Source organism: Podarcis muralis, chromosome 10 (genome assembly GCF_964188315.1).
Source record: "Podarcis muralis chromosome 10, rPodMur119.hap1.1, whole genome shotgun sequence".
In the NCBI taxonomy this organism is placed as follows: domain Eukaryota; kingdom Metazoa; phylum Chordata; class Lepidosauria; order Squamata; family Lacertidae; genus Podarcis; species Podarcis muralis.
In genome coordinates, this window is record NC_135664.1 from 58,953,843 (window position 1) to 58,981,735 (window position 27,893).

At 43.6% G+C, this 27,893-nt stretch overlaps 1 protein-coding gene and 1 non-coding gene across 4 annotated transcripts in view; both read right to left on the bottom strand.

Annotated features, from left to right (window-relative positions):
- CACNA2D4 (calcium voltage-gated channel auxiliary subunit alpha2delta 4) overlaps nucleotides 1-23,007 on the bottom strand; it is a 164,363-nt gene extending 141,356 nt beyond the window's left edge. For all 3 annotated transcript variants that reach the window (XM_077935165.1, XM_077935163.1, XM_077935162.1), the window contains exons 1-3: nucleotides 22,799-23,007; nucleotides 3,142-3,258; nucleotides 1,623-1,682 (exon numbers count right to left, since the gene is read on the bottom strand). In XM_077935165.1, the coding sequence (XP_077791291.1) occupies nucleotides 1,623-1,682; nucleotides 3,142-3,258; nucleotides 22,799-22,888 (267 nt within the window). In that variant the 5' untranslated portion in view covers nucleotides 22,889-23,007. The remainder of the gene's footprint in view (nucleotides 1-1,622; nucleotides 1,683-3,141; nucleotides 3,259-22,798) is intronic.
- LOC114606074 (small nucleolar RNA SNORA74) lies at nucleotides 20,922-21,120 on the bottom strand. Its single transcript, XR_003708769.2, has one exon. It is a non-coding gene; the product is annotated as a small nucleolar RNA SNORA74 (small nucleolar RNA).
- Nucleotides 23,008-27,893: the final 4,886 nt, after the last annotated feature.

Here is a 27,893-nt window from a genome sequence, read left to right on the forward strand (position 1 = left end):
AAACAAACATAAATCTGCTGTCTTGACAACTGAGCACAGAGAGACCTTGGGTTGATATCATATAAATCTGTTTAATACAGGAAAAATATGAATAATGATAAATGCCAGAAATGTTCACAAGCAAGTCTGGCCTATGCGATTTGAAAATGCTCTCTTACTTAAGCTCCTGTGGAAAAGATTTGTGGAATTAATTAAGCTACAACGCTGATTTAATCACCTTATTTTGAGATGCATCCCTGTGAGGTAGTAGGTTTCTGCTGAACTCTGGATTGTTTACAGCATTGCTTGTAGCAAAGCATATTATTTTACAGTTCTGGAAATCATATTCTATGCCTATAATTGGAAGACTGGGTTGAATATCTTTTAGATCTGCCCATTAAACAATGAATCATGTTCTACAGGAGAGATAAATCAGGAGATACTTAATGCAATTTGGCAATCATTACAAGAATTATTCTCTAATTGATTATTATTTGGCTGGAGGAAAAGGTTCCCCTTCCCTTTAATGTTTCCTCATCACTTCCTCATCAAAAATCTGTCCATTAGCCAACTAACATATTCTACTGGGAAATGCTGACTGGGTGAAGGAATGAGGATGTGGAGTCTTGCTAAACTGGGAGATATCAAAACTGTTTTCTCTCTGTACTACTGAAAGTTGGGCTAATCTCCTGTCAATTTTCATTAATTTCCATTAAAGTATTAATACCAAAGTGCTGCCTTGTATACATCTGGTGCAGGAGCTTAGGGCAAAAATATTTCAGGACCCGATACTAGCTGCATACTACAGGTGGAAGTTGTATGCAGGCAAAAAAAGAAAGAAAAGGGTAAATAAGGGAGCAGGGGTTGCTGAATGTTATGTGCATATGGATGTTTACAAGTCACCCTTGCCCAGCCCAGCAAAGTAAGACCTACCAAAGTAAATGGGACCTATGACAAGTAGATTTGCACAGTATTGCATCTTTATGGAGAAGGACCATCAAATTCATGGCTTCCACATGACAATTTAAGACCAATCCACAGTGCGTGGCAATGCCATTCACTTTTGTGTGCCTTTGCAGAAAAGGCTAGCTAGTGATTTCTGGCAAATGTGGCAAGGCATCTAGTGGCACCCAAGCTATGCTTGCTTGGGGCTCTGAAGAAATGCTACAAATGCCTCACTCAGTGCCTTCTCCCACAAGGGGCAATACTAGAAAACCACCAATATATGGCTGGTTGGTAACGCCTTTTTCACCTGCACTATAATTAAGACCTCATTTTGAATGCCATAACACTTTCATCAGTGATTTCCACAAATTAATAGGATGTTTAGAATTTCAGTCCAGAGAGTTTTAGCAGGCTCACAACAAGTGGAGCAGGCATCCAGTGGAGAAAACTGCACTCCTAGGATAGCCAACGTGGTGCCCTCCAGATGTTGAGGCAAGGCAATGTCTAGGAATGTGATAGGTCCAGCTCCCCCTGTCTGAGGCGCTCATGTGAATGAATGTTTCTCCATACGAAGAAATTTTCTCTGCATACAGAAGTAAATGTCAGGGACAGTTCAAGGCCTAGCCTTCTTCCGAGATCTATGTTTTTTGTGTGTGGCGGAATTTGGAACAAACACTTGCAATAAACGAATGACTTACATCCAATGAGGAATTGAACTCGTGATACAGATCTGCATCTTCTGCTGCCTCAACCAAACGCTGTAAAATAAATAATAAAATGTGAAGTGACGCTCAAGATTTTTCCAAAGTATTACTCAAAGGGAGGAAAACAAATCTAAAATAATGAAGTTTAGGAGAACCGCATTTTCCCCCAAGGGAGGTTTCTATGTCTTTCACAGTTGGATGTCACATTCAGCTTTATCCAAAGTGGAGATGTGGTAGTGAGAAAATTGTCACCTGTTGAATTTCTGCCTGTCATAAGGTGTCTAAAAACATAGCGCACCTGTCAGATGGAGAGGGCGGGAGTGGGAGAAACCATAGTAACCCTACTCTTGGTCTCCATATCTTGCCTAACCCAAAAGAAAGTGCTGAAGGAGTGTTTTTTTTTAATGTATTTTTATTAAATATTTTCTTGATTTACAAAGGTACGTGCAATGTCTCCCTCTCGTATTCCCCCCCCCCCATGTAACTTTTTTTTTTTTTTTGCAGGAGTGTTTTAAAGATCAATGGACATCTTTCCTGCTACAAGGTTAAATTTAGCTGGTTATATTCATAGTCTTTCCTAGCCAGCTCCAACAGTTCCCTGGACAGCCTTTCAGGCTATTAAGCACAATCTTTATGGGGGGGGGGGGGATGTAGCAGAGAAGCAACGGGGGGGGGGATGCACATTTCTTTTTGGAACAGAACCCAGAGGAAAAACAACCATACAGTCCTTCATCTACTAAGTCTACAAAGATGAAGACAAGAGGGCTGTTACCACGGTCACAAAACCAATGAACCAAGAACAGTCTGCCTGGGTTTATTAGAGCAGGATCAAATAGCCATTTATAAACCTTGCCAACAGCACCAACTAAGCCAGCACAGTATTTTTATTTTTATTTTGTAACTGCATAGGTAATCCACATATTTCAGTTGAAAAGAAATTATAACACGCAGATAGACACACAAAAATGGATGCTTCAGTAAATAAATATAGACAACTATGGGGCAAAACTACAAATAGCATGAGAGAGCTATGTTTTCTTTAAAAAAATATTATTATTTATTCACTTTCTTACCCACCCTTCACCATAAATTCCAGAGCAGGTTACAACAACTGAAACAGGGACCTTCGACATGCAAAACACATGCTCTGCTTGCTACAGCGTTTTTCTTCTGGAAGGCGACTAAAGAAATCTGTTCCTCCATGTTTATTTATTAAGCACCATGTACACTATCTCCTCGCCGCACCCTGCAGCTTTGAGGTGTGCAACAAGTTTAACTGAGAAAACTATAAAAATGAAAGATTTGAATAGGTCAGGCTAGACAAGAAGTTGTTGGACTACAACTTCCCATCATCCCTGACCAAGAGTCACGCTGACCATGAGTCACGATGGGAGTCTACCAAAATCTGGCAAATGCTATACTGCCTACCCCTGGATTGGAGGATGATCTGTTTTTATTACTTTTGTTTCTTTTCCTTTTTCACTCTTGCCAGGGGAGGAATTTGAATACTTACCTCAACAGCTTCTACTTTTCTCCCCAACATGCTTTGCATCTCTTCAGAGAACTTCTTCACCAGATCCAAGCCATCCACCTCTTTGATCTTCAGAGTTGGTTCCACATCTTTATACTTCTATTAAAAGCAAAATGAAAACAAAGGACTCAATTTCTCAAGGAATGTGATGGGTTGATTATCACTGAACTTCGTTAACACAGCTAGTGTGTGGTTGAGATTTCCAAAAAATATAGTCTGGATTGAGTAAAACAGCTTGTGACTCAAGAGAATTAAAAATGCTCTAAATAAAATAATTCACCTGAGGTGCAAACATGACCTAAAAAATAAAGACCTGCCAAAGTACCCAAGAACAAACTCCACAACAGACCTATTGAAGTAAATGCATGGCCTAAGTAACTTGAAAGCCACAAATAATTTATGTTTATTGCAATTACTTGCTGACATAAATTATGTGCTCAAAAGCAAAAGTTAGATTTTCAAAAATTAGATCTTGGGTGCATCTGAATATCACAGGGCAGTTTACAATATAAAAACACAAAAATACATGCTATAATAACAAATAAAAACAATAACCCCTCCACCCCCACAGTTTAAAAGGAATAGATTGCTTAATTAGCCAAAAGCCTGACAGAAAATGGATGTTTTTGCCTGAAGCCTAAAGATACATAACAAAGGTGCCAGGCAAGCCTCCCTACATAACAGCCCAGCTGCTGCATCCTGCACCAGCTACTGGAATGACTTCAAAGGTCACCTCACATAGATTACACTGCAGCGGCCCAACCTCAAGACTGCCAGTACATGGATCACCATGGCCAGGCTATTCCTGTTAAGGATGACCACAGCTAGTACAACAACAAAAGCTGGCAAGAGAAGAAGAAGAAGAGTTTGGATTTGATATCCCGCCTTTCACTCCCTTTAAGGAGTCTCAAAGCGGCTAACATGCTCCTTTCCCTTCCTCCCCCACAACAAACACTCTGTGAGGTGAGTGGGGCTGAGAGACTTCAAAGAAGTGTGACTGGCCCAAGGTCACCCAGCAGCTGCATGTGGAGGAGCGGAGACGCGAACCCGGTTCTCCAGATTATGAGACTACCGCTCTTAACCACTATGCTCCTCACCATGGAGGTTATGTGCTGGATCACTGTTGATTATGGTAGCATCCCTAGACCATATGCCTGCTTCTTCAAAGGGAATGCAACCCCATCTCAGAACAGGCAGCTCGTCTAATTCCCAGACCTAGGAACAGCCTACCCACAATGCCTCTGTCTGTATCTGTCAGGATGCAGCCACTTACTGTATCATCTCACCACTGCCTCCAGGTACTGCTCTAGAATCTGCACAACCATTCCCGAGTCAGATGACACAGAGAAATAGAGATGGAATGCTGGGTGTCATCAGCGTACTGGTTGTACTTCACTCCAAATCTCCTAATGATTATTCCTAACAGTTTCATATATGTGTTGAACAGCGCTGAGGACAGGATGGAATGATCCAGCAAAACTGTTATGGTGCTGAGGAAGAGCTTCTCAATCCTACTCTCTGGAAAAGGCCCTGAAGGTAGTAGAAGTGGAACCACCATATTACAGTGGCTCCAACTCCAAATCTACATATACAGTGGTACCTCGGGTTAAGTACTTAATTCGTTCCGGAGGTCCATTCTTAACCTGAAACTGTTCTTAACCTGAAGCACCACTTTAGCTAATGGGGCCTCCCGCTGCCGCCGTGCCGCCAGAGCACGATTTCTGTTCTCATCCTGAAGCAAAGTTCTTAGCCTGAGGTAGTATTTCTGGGTTAGCGAAGTCTGTAACCTGATGCGTATGTAACCCAAGGTACCACTGTACTGTAGTCAATGCAATGGTTTCAAAAAACCACTGGGAGACGAAGGAGAATTAACAGGGTTACATTTCCCCTGTCCTTCTCCAGATAACTGTCAGGGTGATTTGGCCTCAAACCAGGTCTGAACCTAGATGGGAGTGGGTCCAGATAATCAGCTTCATCCAAGTGTTCCTCATGGTTAGTTGACAGAATCTATCCACTGCAATGTCATCACACACATGACAAACCAGCCACAAAATGCTCTAATGGGCTTCCACACCAGTGGGCACTGCAGAAGTACACCAGGTTATTTTTGCTTATCAGATTTTCCATGATAAGGGGAAAGCCAGATTACATGTAAAAAAAATTATGTGGTGTTGCCACTTTGGTGATGTCATCAGGCAAATGTAGTGAAAAACTTGCATGCACCAATAATTTCAAAATAAATTGGAAGCAATTCTAATGTTAAAGAATATTTAGGCATTTTGCAAGCTCTCTATATATGGACAATTATATTACCTGCAATGATAATTTGGAGGAATAAGATGAGCAATCAAAGATCCTGCCATTATAAAGGCTCATTCATTCATTAGAGAAAACTGTGGAGCATATGTGGGGTAAGAAATGCCTTGAGGGTGGAAAGGGGAGGAGGCAGCCAGACAGAAATAGAATCATATCAAGCCCCTAGTAGGCATGCATAGAAGCTGCCAGCTTTGCTTGGTGTGATTAGCAATGCAAGGGCTTTGCAGGATTAAATACAGCCTCTGCATCCATGCTGATGCTAGTGGAGCAGGGAAGAGGAGAGGGTGATCACAAAGGTTAGCCTGGTAACGCTGCAAAGGAGAGGTGTGCATGGACCAGAGGCAGAAGGCCTAGGGGTTAATGGGAAAGTTCATGATACTCATCATCACACATCATCTGCTGCCTAATCCACTTGATTCAGCAACACAATTTTGCTGACAAATATGCTCAGCTCTGCTACTCTAAGAGTTTTAATTGTGCTCCTCCCCTGTGAGATCAGGAAATCCCACCTAGGAACGCACAGCTGGATGAGAATCTCTTGTGTGCCTTCTGCATAGAAATGTCTGTCTTCTGTCTGTCTTTCTAGATCAAATATTAACAATCTCAGAATTCATTAACAATAATGACACCGGAGTGATTCAGGGTGGAACAACAGGCATGAAGATAAGCAGCGAGACTTTTGTATCTTACAAGCTTTCATTCTTTTCTATAAGGGTGTGTCATCCAGATGTACATAATACATTCTGTGGTAGGCTCACAATGGAACAGTGCCCACCACATTTTGTTCAGGCAAAAACACGAAAAAATAAAGACCTGAGGCTTACTGGATGACCTTGGGGCACCTACTGTTTCTCAGCCTAACCCACCTCACAGGATTGTTGTGAAGATACAATGGGAAGTGGGAGAACCATGTATACCACACATATATGGGTCTTGCTACTGTTTACTTGTTCACCATATTCGGGGCCAGGGAGGAATTTTCTGCAAGCAAACTGGCCAGCTTGCAAGTTTTCACTTACCTCATAGCAACCGTCACAATTTTGGACCAGATCCTTAGTTGTGGGGGTACCCTGTTAAACCAATGCCTTAGCCAAACCTACCCTTTCCTGTAATAAATAAAGTCGTGGCCTAATTCAACCCAGTATGTTTCCTCTGCCCATTCTTTCAGTTGTCCCTGCACTGCCTGTGGGCATCATGCGCTTGTGACAGCAATTATACCTTTAATAGCCGACCTAGGTTGCTGTTTGTGGGCTCAGACTACATTTCACAGCTTCTGGCTTCTTACTACTATATTTTGGAAAAGTCACAGTTCATCTGCTATCTCCATGCTTAAGTTATAAAGTATGGACGCAAGCGGAGAGAATCTAAAGCAGAAGCTAGGTCTACATCAAATGTTTCACTGCAAGTGAAAGTCGTGTCATAAATTGAAATAGTTCCCTCCGATCCCCACAGGAACCCTATTCTCTTTAACTTAAGTTCCATGCATCATTATACTAGCTGTCCTTCACTTTATATGTGATTACATAATTCAGACATAGATTTAAATAACTTGGTTAACTATCAAATTTAGTTTGGGCCTGAGAAACAGCTTAGCAACAGAGAACCTGGTTCAGTACTGTGTTGCACATTCTTGGGTCAAATTCAATTTCTTGAGGATGGAAACATCATACTGGGCTCCGTGGGAAAAGAGATGAGTTGGTGCTGCACGAAACATCTTATTGGTTTCTCTGTCAGCTCCTCTGATAGTTATAGCAGTAAATGGATTTGTTATAAAACAGAAAAGTGATTTGTTGCTTGCAGCATCCAACTCTGATGTTCACAGAGAAATGAGGACAAGTGCAAAGAATGATATATGCTACTTTCCCCAAACCACCTAAGTGGGATGCTTCATTCCCATGATGAAATTTAGTAGCAAGACAATGGCAGAGAAAGTGAGTGATTAGCTTAGGAAAGGTGGTTTGACAGAGCAATATTTCCACCTAAAGCTTTCCCCTCCAAGCAATAACAGACACAACTGCAGCACTGGAAGATTTTGACAGGACTCAAGTTCTCTGAAGCATTGATTCATACACAAATGGTATGCCATCCTCCAGAAAGCTGCACACTCATATCCCTTCTCTAGAGTATATTGCATCAAAGGGCAAACAACCCTTGTGGGACATTTAAAGCCATTACAACACTGAGCCAAAATAGAACCATTTTTATACAGTGTTATAGACTCATAGAAGAGGCAGCAAAGAGAAATTGTTTCCTCCCTCAAAGAAGGCACGTGTTGCGGTGCGACCTGGCAACCAAACCCTGTGTTGTGGGAGGGTATGATTGGATAGCCACAACACCCTGTTGGTAGGTCCCTTGATGCTGGGTTTAATGAGGCCAATGGGATGCTAGCCAAATGGATTGAGGGACCTATATATGCCCATGCATGTGACCCTGAGCTTCCTCTTTGGGTCAGTGCATTGGAACACCCGCCCACCTCTCCCTATATTTAGGGCTTGCGTTTGACCTTGCTATGCCGTCGTGTGTTGTCTGTCATTGGGACAGGGGCACGGCAGGAATTTTCCCCACTTGGCTGATTGGCTGTTGCCATTTGGGTTTCGCCTGCCACATAGCAAATCGTCACAACTTGTAAGGTTGTGGATAGGCTCTGGTTCAGGTGATAGGCATAGGGGAACGCTCTCGTCATCCCTATGAGAAGGGTATTCTGTTAAAGGAATCCAGGGACTCAATGTTTTGGTCAACCCTGAGAGGGGTTGTGCCTGTGCCTGAGTCCAGGGGGACATCTGGGTGGTGGACTAGCCTGACCCCGGCTTTCCGCTGTTCCAGATGTTCACCCTAGGCTGACCTATGCTGGTGCCCTGGGTCAGCGCTTCCTGCCACGGTGCAGGGAGCTAGTCAAACCAGAGCCTATGCAACCACTCACTTGATGTAATCAATAAAGTTGTGGCCTAAATTCTGCCAAAAACCAAACCAAAATTTGAGTCTTGTCTGAATTTATTTAAGGGGGAGGTTAAAAGGTCTAAACACGCAAAACAAACATCCTTAAAAGCCACAGCAAAAGGATAAAGTTCTGCCTCCTTGGGTGCACCAGGTTTAATTGAGAACAGCAGATATAGAACAAGAGCTATAGGACTTCCAGTCCACACAAATCCCAACAGGCACCTGCGGATTTCATGGGGAAAACTAATGATCTATGTAAGTAATGAAATACCAAGAACCATTTGTCAGACGAGTCCTACAGGAAAGCCACAAGAATTCATTTCTCACTTCATAGCAAAAAGGTCCACTTCCAATGAAGATGAGTTAGCACCTTTGGCACTGGTAAGCACTGTAACATCAACAGTGCTCTAAACATCCAGTCAATAAAATCTATGGTTGACCTGAAATGTTCAGTTTCAGTTTCAGTTTCTGTTAATTGGTTCTCGTGGGAAACTTGCAGATTCTGGCTTCTCACAATTAACTCAAGGTGGTGTCAATTTACTCTTGGCAGAAAGCCCAGGTCTGCTTGACCTAGAAACTACTCACTCTGATTGGTTAACGACCAGCACTCTGCTCTGTTATCAAGGGATTGCTAGCTCAGTTTGAGGTGAGGTGTTGTTAGGAGTAGAAGTGCTTTGTATGGTTTTGAGAGAGAGAGAGAAAGAGAGGGTTTATTTTGCTTTTATTTGTATGCAGAAACTCTGCTGGTTTTATTTTTCTTTTTAATAAATCCTGTAAATAGTTATTCTGAGTCTAGCTGACTTGTCATTACTGCCGCAACTAGCTGCCTCGCTGTGCAGGAAAACTCTGCTACGTTTGGGCTAAAGCCAGTAGGGCTATGCCTGACACTCCAAAGTTCCATGAGGTTATGGGCATTGTGCTGCCAGCCTGAGTTGCGGTGGTGTCAGCATCAACGGCGTTGGTTCCAGTAGTTCCAGAAGTTGTTGTTCTCTGGCTGGTTCCTGACCGTGGTGAGCTGGTGACGCAGCGGACACAAGGACAACAGCTGCAGCGTGTGAGTGCTGGGTGCTGTGGTTCCTGTTTTCTCTCTCGGTGGTCGTGAGTAGCTGGTTCCGGGTTCCAGGGACATCGCTCTCAAGATGGCCTCACAACCAGTTCAGATGGCTTTTGAGCGTCTGAATGACTCCAATTACTTGCTGTGGTCGGAACGCATGCAGGCAGTGCTGCAGAGGGATCGTCTCTGGCAAGTGGTGAGTAAGTTTCCTGCGAAGCCTGATGATGAAGACCTCGATAAAGACCAAAGAGCAAGGGCCACAATTGTCTTGGGGCTGGAAGATTCCCAGTTGCCGTATGTGAGGGGAATCAAGACAGCTAGAGGTGTGTGGCAAGCACTTAAAGAACTCCATGTGCGTGAGACAGCGGTTTCCAAGCTGTTCATTCGCAAGGCATTGTACAAGGCAATGTTACAGCCTGGGGTTACAATGCAGGAACACCTACACAGTTTACAGTTAAAGTTTGTTGCGCTACAGGAAAGAGACTGTGCGTTAGACCAGCAGGAGAAGGTGGCTATTATTTTGAGTTCTCTCCCGGAAAGCTGGGATAATTTAGTTTTGTCTCTAGAAGGCATGCAGGAGCGTGATTTATCAGTCAGTTACGTTACTGGGCGCTTGATTGAAGAATGGCAGAAGAGGCAAGAAAGGTCGTTGGCTGCAGAGGCTTCTACAGGTGGGCGGTTTGGAACGAGTTCTCATGCCGTGCCAGAGGTGACGCAAAAGCAGCGTACCGGTGAGGAGTCAGTGTTTGCTGTTAGGCGTTGTTTCCAATGTGGGTCCTCAGCGCATCTAAAACGACAATGTCCGGAGTTGGTCAAGTCTCAGTTGCCGGTGCAGGAGCAGAGACGAGATCAGCAGCAGCAGCAGCGAAAAAAGAAATTCTTCAAACGAAAACAGTCGGCTCAGCTGGTGACCGGCGAGGTCAAGATTGCTGATGAGAAACAAGCGGTCTGGGTGGTCGATTCGGGAGCATCTCGCCACATAGTAAATTCAGATGAATTGTTTGTTTCCAAGAACTCAGCACAGCGCAGCCAGGTGGCTCTAGCAGACGGAAGTACTTCCGAAGTGATTTCGGGGGGTGCAGTTTTTGTTCCTTGTCTTCGTGAATGCCTGCAAAATGTACTTTGTGTGCCGTCAGTAAGGAGCAATCTGATGTCTGTAGATTGTTTGCTAAAAGCCGGGTTTAAAGTGTATTTTGAAGGAGACAGTTGCATTATTAAGAAGGCTGGTGAGATTTTAGGCACTGCTAAGTCAGAGGGAGGCTTGTTTTGGCTTAAAGCAGGATCTCAAGTTGCAGCAGTAGTCAGTAAATCTCAGCCTGCAGTGAATAACAAAGCTATACATGACAACTGTGTGCACTTATTGCATAGGAAAATGGGGCATGCTTGCTGGAAAAGTGTACTAAAAATGTCTGAATTGGCTGATGGGGGTAATTTAAAGAGTTGTAACAAGTACCTTGATTGTAATGTTTGTAAAAAGGTTAAAACCCACAGAGTCTCTTACCCCAGAAGTGACAGAGTTAGTGAGTCACCGCTACAGCTGGTTCACATGGACGTAATTGGTCCATTTGCTGTAAGCAGGGGTGGATCGCGCTTTTCATTAACAATTGTGGATGACGCCACGCGTTACTCCTGGGTTTTTCCCATGAAGAATAAGGGTGATGTGTTCACTAAGTTTAAAGGCTGGGTGGCATCTGTGGAAAGATTTCTGTCCATTAAACTCAAAAGGATTCAGACGGACAGAGGTGGCGAATTTATGTCAAATGCCTTTAAAGATTGGTTACAAAAGCGTGGCATTGGGCATAGAAAAACGAACATTTTTTCCCCAGAGGAGAATGGCGTTGCAGAGCGAAAAAACAGATCTTTACAAGATATGATGTTTGCCATGCTTGACGATGCTGATTTACCCATGTCTTATTGGGGGGAGAGCATGCTCACCGCATGTTATCTCCAAAACAGGCTCTTTCATCAAACAATAGGTACAACTCCGTACTTTAAATTGTTTCAGAAAAAACCCAAAATTGACCATTTGCATGTGTTTGGATCAAAAGCCTGGGTATTAATTCCGGAACAAATGAGGAAGAAGGGAGATCCTAAGACCAAACAGTTAGTGTTTGTGGGTTACCAGGAGCTGGGAAAAGGTTTCCGCTTTGCTGAAGGGACAAATGGCATTGTGATCTCCAGGAATGCCAGTTTTTGTGAACATAGTGGCTGGGAGAGACTACATGCCAATACTGAGGTTTGGTTTGAACCTTCCCAGGAGCTTCATGACTCTGAAGGTAGACATAGAGAATCAGAGTCTGAGGGGGAGGAAAGTTCAGATAAGAGCTCTCAAGAAAGTGGAGTTAGCCAAAGACCAGTTGCTAAGCAACAAAAGAGAGGTCGTAGTTCTGAGGAGGAAAGTGGGTCAGAAGAAAAATTTTCTCCCAGAAGATCTAAAAGACAAAACAAAGGAGTGCCTCCGGTGCGTTTTTCCCCAGATACTGCAAATGTGTTTAGTGTAATTGCAGAACCCAAGAGTTTTCAGGATGTGTTAAAGTTACCAAAAGAGGAGGCAGAGCGCTGGAAACAGGCAATGGAGGAAGAGATGTCCTCTCTGAATGAGCACAAGGTTTTTACACCAGTAGCAGCGCCTGAGGGGGCAAAGATTGTAGGCTGCAGGTGGGTGTACAAACTTAAACCTCTGGTGACAGGAGAGTACAAATACAAAGCTCGTTTAGTGGCTCAAGGATACTCTCAGAGGCCTGGAAAAGATTATGACGAGACTTAGGCCCGGTTAGGACATATCTAGGGTTGGAAGTGTGCTGGGCCCAAGATGGCAGCTGCCTAATTAGTCAGCAGAACAAAGTTAAACAACTACTGACTACATACAGGATGCAGGATTGCAAAGGGGCAGTGGTGCCTATGGATCCAGGTTTCATAAAAACACTTCATATAGATGAGAGTCCTGAATTTGAACATCCTGATGTATATCACTCTGTAATTGGAAGTTTATTGTATCTAGCACAGTGGTCCAGACCTGATATTAGCTATGCAGTAGGCATATTAAGTAGATTGGTCTCAAAACCCACACTAAATGCCTGGAAAGGGGTAAAACAAGTTCTGAGATATCTCAAACAGACAATTGGCTATATGTTACAATTAAATTCTTCAGAGGATGAAATGTTGAGTTGCTACTGTGATAGTGACTGGGGAAATTTGCCGGATAGAAAATCTGTCACAGGACTAGTCATAATGGTTGGTGGAGCTTTAATCAGCTGGCGGTCACGCAAGCAAGACGTTGTAAGTGTGTCATCAACGGAATCAGAGTACGCCGCATTGAGTGAATTGTGCAACGAGGTGATTTATTTGAAGCATTTGTTAGCAGATTTAAATGTAAATTGTGGAGAACCAGTACAAGTTTACATTGATAATCAAGCTTGTATAACATTAAGTAAAACAGAGGGTTTCAAATCGCGTTCCAAACATATCTCTGTAAAATACCAAAATGTACGTTGCTGTGTACAAGACAATATAATCACCTGTACTTATGTACCAAGTGAAGAAAATGTAGCAGATGTGTTAACTAAACCATTGGCAAAGGTAAAGAACAAGCGAATGTGCAAGGGTTTAGGTTTGCTGGAAAAATGATCTTCTACATAGGTGTATTTGGTGTTAATTGTTCAGCAGAATCTGTGAGGGGGTGTTCAGTTTCAGTTTCAGTTTCTGTTAATTGGTTCTCGTGGGAAACTTGCAGATTCTGGCTTCTCACAATTAACTCAAGGTGGTGTCAATTTACTCTTGGCAGAAAGCCCAGGTCTGCTTGACCTAGAAACTACTCACTCTGATTGGTTAACGACCAGCACTCTGCTCTGTTATCAAGGGATTGCTAGCTCAGTTTGAGGTGAGGTGTTGTTAGGAGTAGAAGTGCTTTGTATGGTTTTGAGAGAGAGAGAGAGAGAAAGAGAGGGTTTATTTTGCTTTGATTTGTATGCAGAAACTCTGCTGGTTTTATTTTTCTTTTTAATAAATCCTGTAAATAGTTATTCTGAGTCTAGCTGACTTGTCATTACTGCCGCAACTAGCTTCCTCGCTGTGCAGGAAAACTCTGCTACGTTTGGGCTAAAGCCAGTAGGGCTATGCCTGACACGTTCCATGATGAAATGGGTGGGTGTGTTTCATTAAATTGATCACACCCATTAACCCACTTACGCATTTCAGCAATATTGAGAAAGGGCGACTTAGAATCAGAGAAAAAAAGTTCCCTCATTCAGGGTGAAGCCAGTAAACATTACCCTCACTCTGATTTGGATTAGTGGTGTCATCATACAGGCAGCGACTGCATCACAGCAAACCCAGAAGTAACCCTAAAACGTCATTAAAAATCACAAAATGGGGCAGGGTGGGGGCAGAACAGGGTGTTTGCAGGCTTTTTCACTGGGTGTTCTGGTTGTACGCAATTTCACGCAAGTGCGCAATGACCCAAAATGCGACCCCTTCACAAACCAGGAGTTGCCTGTATAGCTTGTTTGCCTATAAGGCACTGTGATGTCATCAAACTTACTACCAATTACTAGAAACCACAGGATGGGAAAAGTGGAAAACCTACTTGCAGGTTTCCCACAGGCACCTGGTTGGCCATTGTGAGAACAGGATGGGCCATGGGCCTGATCCAGGAGGCTGTTATGTTTTTATTGTATGATTTCTTATTTCCTGGATCAGAGGGCAAGCAAGAATAATAATTCTATTTTAAAAACAAGCACTAGAGCAGCTGCCAAGAGGGGACAAGATTTACATACTGCTTGATTGCCAGAAAACCTCTGAAGCATTTTACAAAAATGTAAAATAAAATATAAAAATTCTCAGTTATTTAAAAATATTCCAAAGATGTTTTAAATCAACAATAACTAAAAAGAGATAAAAACACATGTTACTTCTCCATATCTGGAAAGGGTTGCCTATTAAAATAAAAATGTTTTAAAGAGGTGCCGAAAATAATACAGTGAAAACACCTGCCTGATGTCAATAGACAGGGCGTTCCAAAGTACAGGTGCTGCCACACTATGAGTGCAGAATGAGTTTCATGTGGCATCCATAATAGGGTCAATTTTGCAGATCAAAGCAGTCCACATATATGGGATAAGGTCATCCTGCAAGTAAACTAGTCCAAGATCTTAAGGGTTCTAGATACTAATAATAACACCCAGTGCTTTTCCCCCCTAGAAAAATGGGTGCCAGTACTCACCATCAAATTATTACACATACTACACTTTTTAACAAAAACAAAAAAGAAAGAAAGGTGCTGGTACTGCATACCCTTGAGTACCCCCTGGGGGGAAAGGCACTGATAACACCTTGAACTTGGCCTGATATCAAATGATATCTTGGCTTGATATCAAATGAAAACACCTTGAACTTGGCCTGATATCAAATGAGCAACCAGTGCAAATGTCTTAGCAGAGGTGTTATATGCTAAACAGATCTGGATAAACAGAACTGAGTGTCATCAGTGTACTTGCCCCAAACCTGCCAGGAGGCCAAAAAACACTCTCCCAGCATTAGTCTCTGGACTCGGTCCTGTTGGTAGGATCAGAACCACTGCAATAGTGCTCCCAATTCCCATTCCACAGAGCCAGTCAAAGAAGATTACTATGGTCAGCGGTATCGAAAGAGAAGCAGGAGCAAGGTTGCACCCTCCTTGTTCCACTTTCTTGTAATGGTCATCCATCAGGGTGACCAAGGGTGACTCAGTCCCATGGCCAGGTCTGAACCCAGATTGGAAAGGATCTAAATAATCCATGTCATCCAAGAATGCTTGCAGCTCCCCACCAAAACTCTGTCTACCACCCTCAGAAGCCCTGTGACTCTGACCTTGTTGGCTGAGGTACTCCTGAAAACTTGCCAACAAAAAGTCAGTTCAGCCATCATAAAATCTACCAAAAGAAGCACGATAAGAGACATGAAGCTAAATTAGGAATGGCAAAAGGGCGTAAAGAAACAGCAGATTTCAAAAGTTGTCAAACCATCCATTTCCTGGATTGTGTATTTGGTTTCTCTTCTGCATTCCAGCCCACATTAATTAGTGTTGATGTTGGAAATGTCATGATGCAAATTACTTCTGTATCTGGGGCCACTGTGGAGCTGCCCAGATGTACTGGTCAAGATTAACATCCTGACTAGGCATAAATTAAATTTTGATTCAGTTATCATTACAATCTTATGCATGTTTCCGCGGAAGTCCTACAGAGCTCAATGGCACTTTCTCCTTAGTCAGCATGTTTAGGATTGCAGCCTCAGACTACCTATTGTAAAGCATACTGGTCGTCATAAAGATAGATTACTCTTATTAAACTCTTAGTAGTCGCTAAGAATACCTTTGCCAAGCAATTAAAAACTTGAGCTATAACAGGGAATGCACAATAGATGTGTTTTATTCTATTTAATGAGGAAATTAACCAATGAAAAATGGTATTACTACTGGGGACAATATCTATCTCTCTGTGTGTATACACACACACACACACCAAGCTCACCACATGGTGGTATTATTATTATTATTATTATTATTATTATTATTATTATTAGGATTAACTACAGGAAATGAAAACTGAATACATTCTAGTAAGGATTAAAACAGCTCACCAATTAAACATGCAGTCTACAGAAAAATAAACTATAATAATGATACACTTCTACTGAAGCAGATATAACAGGCATATGTTGTATTATTGAAGGCAATTAATTTACAGGCAAAATAGTGCATATGGCCTGCATGAAGGGAAGTGCCAATCATTTGCCCAATCCTTCTTTGCTCTTTATTTTTTGTTCTTATGCCCTCTCTTCCTGTACCATCACACCCCATAGCAATTACCTATTCTCTGTCTTGGGGTGGGGGAGAATAAACAGTCCATAGAAGGTGCAGGAAAGTGTGAGATGGAAAAATACCAAATCATGCCACACCAGCAAAAATATTTATTAGTCTATGCATAGGATCTTTGATAACCTGTTACAAAACTGCAAAGTACTATGGAATATGACGAACCAAAACATTGTTTGTTCAGAAAAACCACAACTGCTATTTTTAAACCACAGAGCTTTAGGGCAGCAGCTGAAGAAGGAACAAAAAGGGTTTTCTTGTGTGAGTTTCTTGTGGCTGATTAGCTGCTCTCTCTGGGCAAAGGTCAGAGGGGGCAGGGCTTCTGTTGAGGTAGGTGATTAGCTGTGGGAGGAGCTTATCAGAGCTTCAGGGCAGCAGTTTGATCCATATTTTAGATTTAGGGGAGCTAGTCTCAAACATTTGTTGGGGGAGACCTAGGTTTTTTGGGAGGGATTTATTTGTCCTGTCTCCACACTTTTTATGATAGAGGACCACTGTAGTCACCCCCAACGACACGTTCCCAAGATGGAGGGTGAGGGAACAGCTGCAGTCGCCTGTGGTTCCTGCGCAATGTTTGCCATCTTGCCAAAGGTTGCAGGCAGCTTTACCTGCAGCAATTGCATGTTGATTGCCCTCTTAAAAGACAAAGTCCAGCAACTGGAGGAACGTGTAGCTACGCTCCAAAGAATTAGAGAGCTGGAACTCTTCTTGGAAGCAACAGAGCACACCGTCTCCACCAATGAAGAGACAGGGGACTCCCCTGAGAAGGTGGCTAGTTCACCAACACAGGAGCCAGATATATGGAGAAACGTGACTCAAAGAAGTAGGAGGCCCAGGGTTCGCTCTGATTGTTTAGAAATACGCAATCGCTTTGAGGTCCTTTCCCCTAGCATGGAAGACGAAGAGCAGACTCCATTTGAGGATCTCTCCCTCATTACAGTCGATCAGGTATATGAAGACGAGGAGCAAAGGCAGTCCTCTGGGAATGTCCAGGCGACCTTGGAACCGACAGCTCACAGAAGAACCCCGACCAGACCTAAGAGGAGGCGTGTAGTGGTGATAGGGGATTCCCTACTGAGGGGAACAGAAGCAGTGATCTGTGGGCCTGACAAGATGTCTCGGGAAGTGTGCTGTCTCCCCGGGGCTAAGATCCAAGATGTAACTGAACGACTGCAAGGAATCATAAAACCCACTGACAAATACCCCTTCCTCTTGGTTCATGTGGGAACCAATGACACTGCAAGCAATAGCCTCCAGAAGATCAAAAGAGATTACGAGGCTCTGGGCAGGAAATTGAAGCAATTAAATGCACAAATTGTCATCTCATCTGTCCTCCCAGTTGAACGACGTGGCCCAGGGAGAGAGGGAAAAATAGTGGAAGTGAACAACTGGCTTCGCAAATGGTGCAAACAGGAACGGTTTGGATTCTTAGATCATGGAATGCAGTTTCTTGAAGATGGACTTCTGGCAAGCGATGGGCTGCACCTCACAACGGTTGGGAGGAATGTTTTTGCAAAAAATCTCAGAAACCTCATCAGGAGGGCTTTAAACTGACTAATGTGGGGGAGGGAGACAGTGCTCCTGAAGGTAGGAGTCTATCAATTGATGAAGATGATCATCCAAATGTCATAGACCGAATGGAGCAAAGAGCATGCAGACCTAGTGGTGGGAGGAGAAAATCCTTAAATAAGAGACACGGGGGAATGATTAATGGACTTCAATGTCTGTACACTAATGCGCAAAGCATGGGAAATAAACAAGATGAGCTTGAGCTCCTGGTACAGCAAACTAAATATGACATAATAGGAATCACTGAAACCTGGTGGGATAAATCCCACGATTGGAATGTAATAATGGAGGGATACAATCTATTTCAAAGAAACAGACCAGACAAGAAAGGAGGAGGAGTGGCGTTATATGTCAGGGATGTGTATACCTGTGAAGAGATCCAAGATTTAGAACCTCAAAGCCAAAGTGAGAACATTTGGGTCAAAATTAAGGGAGAGAAGAATAACAGTGACCTCATTGTGGGAGTTTACTATAGATCCCCAAGCCAAACGGAGGACATAGATGATGCCTTCCTGGAACAGATGGCCAAGCATGCAAAAGGAAGGGAGATAGTAGTAATGGGGGACTTCAATTACCCGGATATTTGTTGGATGTCAAACTCAGCCAAGAACATAAGGTCAAACAGATTCCTCACTGCCCTTGCAGACAACTTCATTGTCCAGAAAGTGGGAGAAGCAACAAGAGGAACAGCCATTTTAGATCTGGTCCTAACCAATGTTGATGACCTGGTTAGTGGGGTAGAAGTGGAAGGATCATTAGGCGCGAGTGATCATGCTCTTCTGAAGTTTACTATACAGCGGAAAGGAGCAGCCAAGCATACTAGGACTCAATTTCTCGACTTTAAGAAAGCCGACTTCATAAAGCTTAGGGAAGTGCTGGGTGAGATCCCATGGACAGTAATACTAAAAGGAAAGGGAGTTCAAGATGGCTGGGAGTTTGTTAAGAGGGAGATAGTAAAAGCACAACTTCAGGCAATACCAATGAGACGGAAACATGGAAGGTGCCTAAAGAAGCCAGGGTGGCTATCTAAAGAACTTTTAACTGAGTTAAGATTAAAAAAGGATGTGTACAAAAAATGGAAAAGGGGGGAAACCACCAAAGAGGAATTCAAACAAATAGCCAGCACGTGTAGACACAAAGTCAGAAAAGCTAAAGCACAAAATGAACTCAGGCTTGCTAGAGAGGTTAAAAGCAACAAAAAAGGCTTTTATGGGTATGTTCGTAGCAAAAGGAAGAACAAAGAAACCGTGGGGTCACTCAGAGGAGAAGATGGTGAAATGCAAACAGGGGACACAGAAAGGGCTGAACTCCTCAATGCCTTCTTTGCCTCAGTCTTCTCCGATAAAGAAAACAATGCCCGACCTGAAGAATTTGGAGCAAATGATTCAGCAGAGGAAACACAGCCCAGAATAACTAAGGAGATAGTACAAGAATACTTGGCTAGTCTAGATGTATTCAAGTCTCCAGGGCCAGATGAACTGCATCCAAGAGTATTAAAAGAACTGGCAGATGTGATTTCAGAACCACTGGCAGTCATCTTTGAGAATTCCTGGAGAACAGGCGAAGTCCCGGCAGACTGGAGGAGGGCAAATGTTGTCCCTATTTTCAAAAAGGGGAAAAGAGAGGACCCAAATAATTACCGCCCAGTCAGTCTGACATCAATATCAGGGAAGATTCTGGAGCAGATCATTAAGCAAACAGTCTGTGAGCACCTAGAAAGGAATGCTGTGATCACCAATAGTCAGCATGGATTTCTGAAAAATAAGTCATGTCAGACTAACCTGATCTCGTTTTTTGACAGAATTACAAGCCTGGTAGATGAAGGGAACGCAGTGGATGTAGTCTACCTTGATTTCAGCAAGGCATTTGACAAGGTGCCCCATGATATTCTTGTAAAGAAGCTGGTAAAATGCGGTCTTGACTATGCTACCACTCAGTGGATTTGTAACTGGCTGACTGACCGAACCCAAAGGGTGCTCATCAATGGTTCCTCTTCATCCTGGAGAAGAGTGACTAGTGGGGTGCCACAGGGTTCTGTCTTGGGCCCGGTCTTATTCAACATCTTTATCAACGACTTGGATGATGGACTCAAGGGCATCCTGATCAAATTTGCAGATGACACCAAACTGGGAGGGGTGGCTAACACCCCAGAGGACAGGATCACACTTCAAAACGACCTTGACAGATTAGAGAACTGGGCCAAAACAAACAAGATGAATTTTAACAGGGAGAAATGTAAAGTATTGCACTTGGGCAAAAAAAATGAGAGGCACAAATACAAGATGGGTGACACCTGGCTTGAGAGCAGTACATGTGAAAAGGATCTAGGAGTCTTGGTTGACCACAAACTTGACATGAGCCAACAGTGTGACGCGGCAGCTAAAAAAGCCAATGCAATTCTGGGCCTCATCAATAGGAGTATAGCATCTAGATCAAGGGAAGTAATAGTGCCACTGTATTCTGCTCTGGTCAGACCTCACCTGGAGTACTGTGTCCAGTTCTGGGCACCACAGTTCAAGAAGGACACTGACAAACTGGAACGTGTCCAGAGGAGGGCAACCAAAATGGTCAAAGGCCTGGAAATGATGCCTTATGAGGAACGGCTAAGGGAGCTGGGCATGTTTAGCCTGGAGAAGAGGAGGTTAAGGGGTGATATGATAGCCATGTTCAAATATATAAAAGGATGTCACATAGAGGAGGGAGAAAGGTTGTTTTCTGCTGCTCCAGAGAAGCGGACACGGAGCAATGGATCCAAACTACAAGAAAGAAGATTCCACCTAAACATTAGGAAGAACTTCCTGACAGTAAGAGCTGTTCGACAGTGGAATTTGCTGCCAAGGAGTGTGGTGGAGTCTCCTTCTTTGGAGGTCTTTAAGCAGAGGCTTGACAACCATATGTCAGGAGTGCTCTGATGGTGTTTCCTGCTTGGCAGGGGGTTGGACTCGATGGCCCTTGTGGTCTCTTCCAACTCTATGATTCTATGATTCTATGATATGCTATACAACAGACATTAGTGCCATTATATGCTGCTGGTGTGTATGCTCCCATTCTAGTGCTGAGCAGGATATTAACTTCTCAGCACACTCTCAAAGAAGCACAGCACTGCCCCACCCTGCTGCCAATATGCCTCCAGAACAGTGACAGTGACAGACAGATTGGACAATATTTTCCTCTCCCAGTAGTGTAACACTGTCAAGCACGGTACTGACATGGACAGCTGACTGCCGCTGAAAAGCATGGTAGGATTTTCTAAAATATACTTCACATGAGACAACACATTTTTTTGTGTCACATGTGAAAACCACCTAAAACAGTGAAACAGAACCTGTGGCCTCTCATATGTTGTTGAACTTGTCTCCTCAACATCAGCCAGCACGGTCAAGAATAATGAGAGTTCTAGGCTAACAAGTTTTACACAGCCATAGATTCCCCATGCCTGTATCAAAAAGGATCTGCACAATCCCAAATGAATCAGGCTATCTATCTTGTATAGTTACCATAGTAACTAAAGGAGCCCATTCCAACTCTCAGAGGTTTTGCGAAATGAGTTGCTTCTCTGCTCATAAAACCTCTTTCCCTGAGCATGTGGTCAAAAGCATGCCCGCCTAAAGGCCAGGATGATAATTTGTCAGGTTATACTCTGCTGAAAGCTATGTGTATTGGGGCAACAGCAGAGATTGGGGGGCAGGCGATAACTGTGTAATATTGATGCAAGCAGCATGACAGCAAAAATGTTACTGAGAGAAGCCAAAGAAAGAGCACAAGGCAAATACCAATACTTCATTGGGGAAAGACTACAGCTTTGGGAACTTTTTGTTTGTTTAATTTTGCTAGGTGCTTGTTCCACATACTTTTCTTATCCCAAGTACTGCTCTATCTTAATAATTGGCCCCAAGAAAATGTTGTATGGCTAAATAGTACAAAACTGCTGAGGTGAGCTAGTCAACAGTGGAATGCAGGTGTCCCCCTTCTCTTGGAGGTGTTGTTAGAATAAAAGAATAGCCTGCTGGATCAGGCCAGTGGCCTATCTAATCCAGCATCCTAACCAGATACTGTGGAAAACCTGCAAGCAGGACCTGAGTACAAGAGCACTCTCTCCTTCTATGGTTTCCAGCAACCAGGGGCGTAGCTAGCTGCTCCAGCACACGGAGGGCAATCCACCCAGGGGGGCGCTGCAGCGAGCTGCCCACAGAGTCCGCCTGGCAGATGCAAGCCCCACGCTGCCGTTTTGGGCAGCACAGGGCCCCGAGCCACTGTGTCACTCCCAGGAGAGACGCGTGGCTCAGGTAAGTGTGCCATTTTGTCACCCCCTCAGGGATGACACCCTGGGCAGATCACATCCCCTGCACCTCCCTTCCTACGCCCCTGCCAGCAACTGGTATTTAGAAGCATTATTGTCTCCAACTGTGGAGGCAGAGCTTAGCCATCATGGCTAACAGCCATTGATAGCCCTCTCGTCCATGAATTTGTCTAATTCTTTTTAGAAGACATCTACATTGGTGGCCATAACTGCCTCCTGTGGTTAAATATGCACTGCATGAAGAAGTATTTTCGTTTATCTTTCCTGAATCTTCCAGCATTCAACTTCATTGGATGTCCACATGTTGTGGTGTTATGATGGCGGGAGAAAAAGCATTTTTATATTCACAAGCTTTTGAAACTTTGAGATTACTGTACTATAAGATGCTGCAGTACACTATCTTGAATATCCCAAAGAAATGTAAGGTATGCATGTTTAAAATAAATATCAGAACAAGCATTAGCTTATGAAGCCTAAATAAGTATCCTAATACTTGCTTTTTCTGAAATATGTTTTTAAAGAGGGGGGGGAGATTATATTTGCACAAAAGATTATAATGAAGGATATTTGCACTTCTATGAAAAGTATAGGTGGCCTATATACCACTTACCTTTTGTAATAAAAGAGAGCCAGAATACTTTGTCACTATGTAATATAAGTCCCCACCAAAGGCATCAGCCCAGGACTTCACTCTATACATGGGGAAGAAAAAAAGGAGTCAGTTATTTCCATGTTTGGCAGCCAGATGAGCAATTATGATGCATCTGGTCACTTCAAATGCTGCTATTTCCCTATGTCAATGTTGACTTCAGATTTTTGAGGGGCCCTTGGGCTAGATTCCCTCATTGGGAATTGCTCTACCCTCTCCCTGTGAGTCCTAGGTGGGAGCTGCTTCTCCTTCCTGCTCTAGTCACTACTTGGAGAGGGGCAGGTGAACCAAGCAGCAGGAGCAAGTTGGAGGAATATGACCAGGGGATTCTAGGGTTCAGCACTGGGGGCCTTGATGCAGTGTGGATCTTGATAGGTACCCAACAATACGGGCAGCCCCTCCTGATACCAACCCTGCCTTTCTGCCAATACAAAGCAGCAGCTCAGAACGAACTGTATTCTCTTATATATAATTTTAAATAATTTAACAAGCAACTGACTATAGGACTAACGTTCCACATGTCTAGTAAGCAGGGTGGTTTTGCTGCTTGCTTGGATTAATTAAGTCAAGTTGTCTCCACACCAGGAATGGGCAGCCTGTTGCTTTCTTGATGTTATTGGACTCCAACTCCTGCTAGCCCTAGCTGGACTACAAGGAGTTGGATTACTGATGTGTAAAGCAGGGTTGAGGAACCTCCACATGTTGTTGGATTACAAGGGGCAGAAAAGCAGCAGTTCAGAAGAGCTGGTGACCAGAGGTTCTATGCACATCAGCCACCATGGTAATGGTTAAGGGAGATAGCTATGGAACTTAATCGCTTTGCCATATTTCCATTTTGTTGAGTAATAACTGGATGAAATCAATGAAGTTTAAACAGGAGAAACCCACAGCGTATGACTTGTGTTCCATGGCTGCAATCCTGTGCACAGTTAAGCTTCTTAAATCCCTTTACTTCAGTAGTTTTTAAACAGCCTTACTGTAGGATTGCAGCCAAAAATTTTGAAACCTCCATTTCTGAGGCTAGGTTGTGTTCCTGTGTAATATTTATCCTTGGAGGCATAAAGCTGTTCTTTGTTTAAACAGTCCCATGACACTGTACTGTGAATTGTTTATTTCCTTCCAGCAACATATGTCAGCACTCATATAAGATGTGGGAGGAAAGTGCTTATTTTCTTACAATATTGTTATCAATTGTACATTTATTGTAGGTCCTTGAGACACCTTACTGCGAACAGTGCAAGGTTTGGTTTCTTCCTGATGTGTTTGTAATGTAAATCAAAGAGCAAGGGGGCTTCCATATTTACACCTCAAAGTGTGCATGGCAAAGATAAAGAGGGCCAAAACCAAACACCCTTTTAACACCTCATAAATATGCTTTAGATATAATTGGGGCACAATCACATTTGAAAACACAACTCTGCAAGGATCGCATATACTGTATTTTTCGCTCTATAGGACACACTTTTCCCCCTCCAAAAATGAAGGGGAAATGTGTGTGCGTCCTATGGGGCAAATGCAGGCTTCAGGAAGCTATCCGCAAGCCGTGGGAGGGCTGCGCGAAGTTGCACAGCTCTCCCACGGCTTGTGGAGAGCTGCCTGCACCCCGAAGCCTGGGGGCGCGCTGAGCTCAGCACCCCCCAGGCTTCGGGCTTCGTGCAGCTCTCCCACGGCTTGTGGAGAGCTGCCTGTTCTGGGGGCTGGGGTGGGGGGAAGCTCGGGCTTCCCCCGCCCCAGCCCCACGCCTGGGGGGGGGAAAATAAATTTTTTTCCTTTATTCCCCCCCCCAAAAAAAAAACTAGGTGCGCCCTATGGGCCGAAAAATACGGTAGTTTGGGCCTAGGTGAGGTATAACTATGAACATCTGGGTCTTCCAAGGGCCTACTTAGATTATTTTTCACCTGTGCTTGATGGGAACATTTCTGATGTTCTGGTGGTTCCAGAGCAGTGGAGGCTGGATCTTAGGGTGAATGGCACACTGGCCCGCTGACCCTAGTCTGCTCTCAGTCAGCTCCCACCTTCCGGCCTTCCTATTTATAATCAGCCTGGGAGTGTATGTGTTTATCAGTTTCCTACTCCGTAGTCTCAAGTGTTGCCCCTTGAAGAATTCAGCAGGGAGGATGGTAGGGCAGGTTTTTTTCAGCCAGAACTTGCCAGAACTCTCAAGTGGGCACCATTGCCATTATAAGAGAACAAGGAAGGTGTTCATGGTGAGTTCCGGCACAGTGAGTTCTTTTTCTAGAAAAGTAGCACTAGAGGATGGGAACCAAAAACTAATGAGTCGGCTCTGCCTGTTATTGGCTCTAGCTTTACCTCCTATTGACGTCCCTGCCTTCTGCCCTACCATTCCCATTGGGCACTAGCCACCACTGTTTGAGAGTATGAAAGAAACAAAGCAGGAAAGGAATACTGTATAAGGAGCCAGCTCTCCAGGCTAGGCCTATGAATGAGGTCACTTTCTTGTTTTGACCTGGCTGAAGCCTTTGCCACCATATACGAAAAATGTCACTTGTGAAGCAACCTGAGGATACCAGTACTTCTGCCCTATATATAAATAAATAGATACAGTGGTGCCTCGCAAGACGAAATTAATTCGTTCCGCGAGTTTTGTCGTCTTGTGATTTTTTTCGTCTTGCGAAGCATGGTGTCGGAAAAGTTTTGGAAAAGCTTCAAAAATCACCAAAGTCTTCAAAAACCTCAAAAAAAGGCTACCACACCGCGTGCTATGAGTTGCTCCTCGAAGTCAAGTCGCAACTGTATTAACGGTGTTAAGAAAAAGGAAACAAACTTGCAAGATGTTTCCATCTTGCGAAGCAAGCCCATAGGGAAAATCGTCTTGCGTAGCAGCTCAAAAAACAAAAAACCCTTTCGTCTAGCGAGTTTTCCGTCTTGCGAGGCATTCGTCTTGCGAGGTACCACTGTAGTTGTTTGTAAAATTCCATGGGCAGAGTAGGAGGATAAGAAGCACCTGCTTATAATCCTTCTTCTTCCCATTCCCTTCCCCACCTCAATCTATTTCTTTGCATTCCTATCACGCAACCTCCTTCCCATTATGTGCCACTTGCATTTTCTCTTTTTTTGGTAACGTGTGTCAACTGGAAAAAAAGAGGGTATAAAATTTTCATATGCCTATTTATATGTATAGATGTTAATTTAGAATTAATTACTGTGATCTGAGTAAAAAATACAGTCATCTTCTGTGGATGACTGTGGTCACATTGTGGTAGTGGGCTTACAACAACATAACTTAGGTGCCTGCTCATTCTGCTGTCCAGGTGTCAACAGCTGCTGGACAACTGAAAGATAATAATAATAATAATTTTATTATTTGTACCCCACCCACCTGACGAGGTGGCTTCCAGCATACATAGTAACATAATAAAACATCAAACATTAAAAACTTCCCTATTCAGGGCTGCCTTCAGATGTCTTCTAAAGATTGTATAATCACTAACTTTGATGGCTACTTGTGCTCCTTTGACTAGGCAGCCCTTCAAACAGAAAACTCCTTCAAATAAAGCAAGAGATGGAAAACCCAGGCCAAGAGGCTGAATGTGGCCTTCCAAGCGTCTTTCTCTGGCCCTTGAGACTCTCGCTAGGCCATGCCCCACATTCATCCTCCCCCTCCCCCTCCCCTCTTTCTTTTGCCTAGCTGGAATATGTCCTTGAACAGCAACAAAATCTGTTTCTTGCCTGAAGAGATTATGTTGAAATTTCTGACTTGTGTGAGGTTAGAATATAAACTATTGTACAAAGAGAAGAGTTGCATTAATCGCTCTACACACTTTGTACACCTGGCCTTGCCTACAATCAACATCCAGTGATCCTTGAAAATGTTTCCCAGCCCCTGAAATAGAAGACAGCCCTTCAACAGCCCTTGAAATATAGGGGTGCTGTTTGTAAAACAAGACACATGTCCACCCTGTGCCTCTAGAGTCCTGTAATGCCACCTGTTTTTCATTTTTTCTCCTCATTGCTACAAGGGAGGGAAGGCTCGGGTTGTGTGGCTAGGCCCAGAAAAAGACAGAAGTGAAGAGCTTTCCAGCATGGGCTTCCCAAAACGGCTGAAATTGCTTCAAGACCCTTTCAGACAACCTCACTCACCAAACCCCTCATCTTCAGCCAGCCAGCTATAACTAGGCGAGTGGCGGTGGGAAGGGAGAAGCTCTGATCGGTGGTGCTCATTTTAAACCAGCTAATTAAGGCAGGGCTGCATCATTTTTATTTGCCTTAGGCCTTGGGGTGCCGGCTTCATTGTGGCATTATGCTCCAGCATTCACAACCACCTTTCTAGCTTTATAGATTTCAGGAAAGGAAAGGAAAGAAAAGAAAGGTGCAGCAAAAATTGGCAATGCACTGTGGAAGCCTTTAGGAAAACGAGGGTTTAAGACATACTGTAGTAAACCAAGCAGGGTTGGGAGCTGTTAGATATTTTACCTGCCCACGGTACCCTCAGGTTCAGTATCAGGTATTTGCTTGAATAATGGCTGCCGGCCTCACCATGTCTACTCAGAAGTAAGTCCCATTGACTTCAGTGGCACTTACTCACAGGTATGTGGGGTTAGGATTTCTACCTCAATCAAATATGGTGACTGGGGGCAGCGGGGGGAGGAGAGGTTACATTTATTTCTTTTAATCACACAAGCTGACCTGTTCAGTCTTTCCCCTGTTCTGCCATGCTGCACTTTCTGAGCCACACCTGATTCTTAGCAGAGGTGGGATTTTTTTTTTTTAAATAACATCTCAGCTTGTCCTGCATCCTGAGGCAGGATGACTTTACACAGAGCACCCATAACCCTCTCCTGTCCTTATTTTGGCACACTAAGAGCAGTTATAGATGCTACAGGTTGACAATTCAGGGTGATAATACCCAAAAGGGAGATTGTGCAGGACGTGTGCACATCCAAAGCTGGCACACATTCCCTGCACTCCTTCATTTCCAGAATATTCTTGCACCAGACTACCATTTTTAATAAGAAATTGGTGATTTCAAGTGAGTAAATTGAAAAACTTCTAAAAGAAAAGGACTTTTTTGAGAAGGGTACAGAAAGTAAGATGC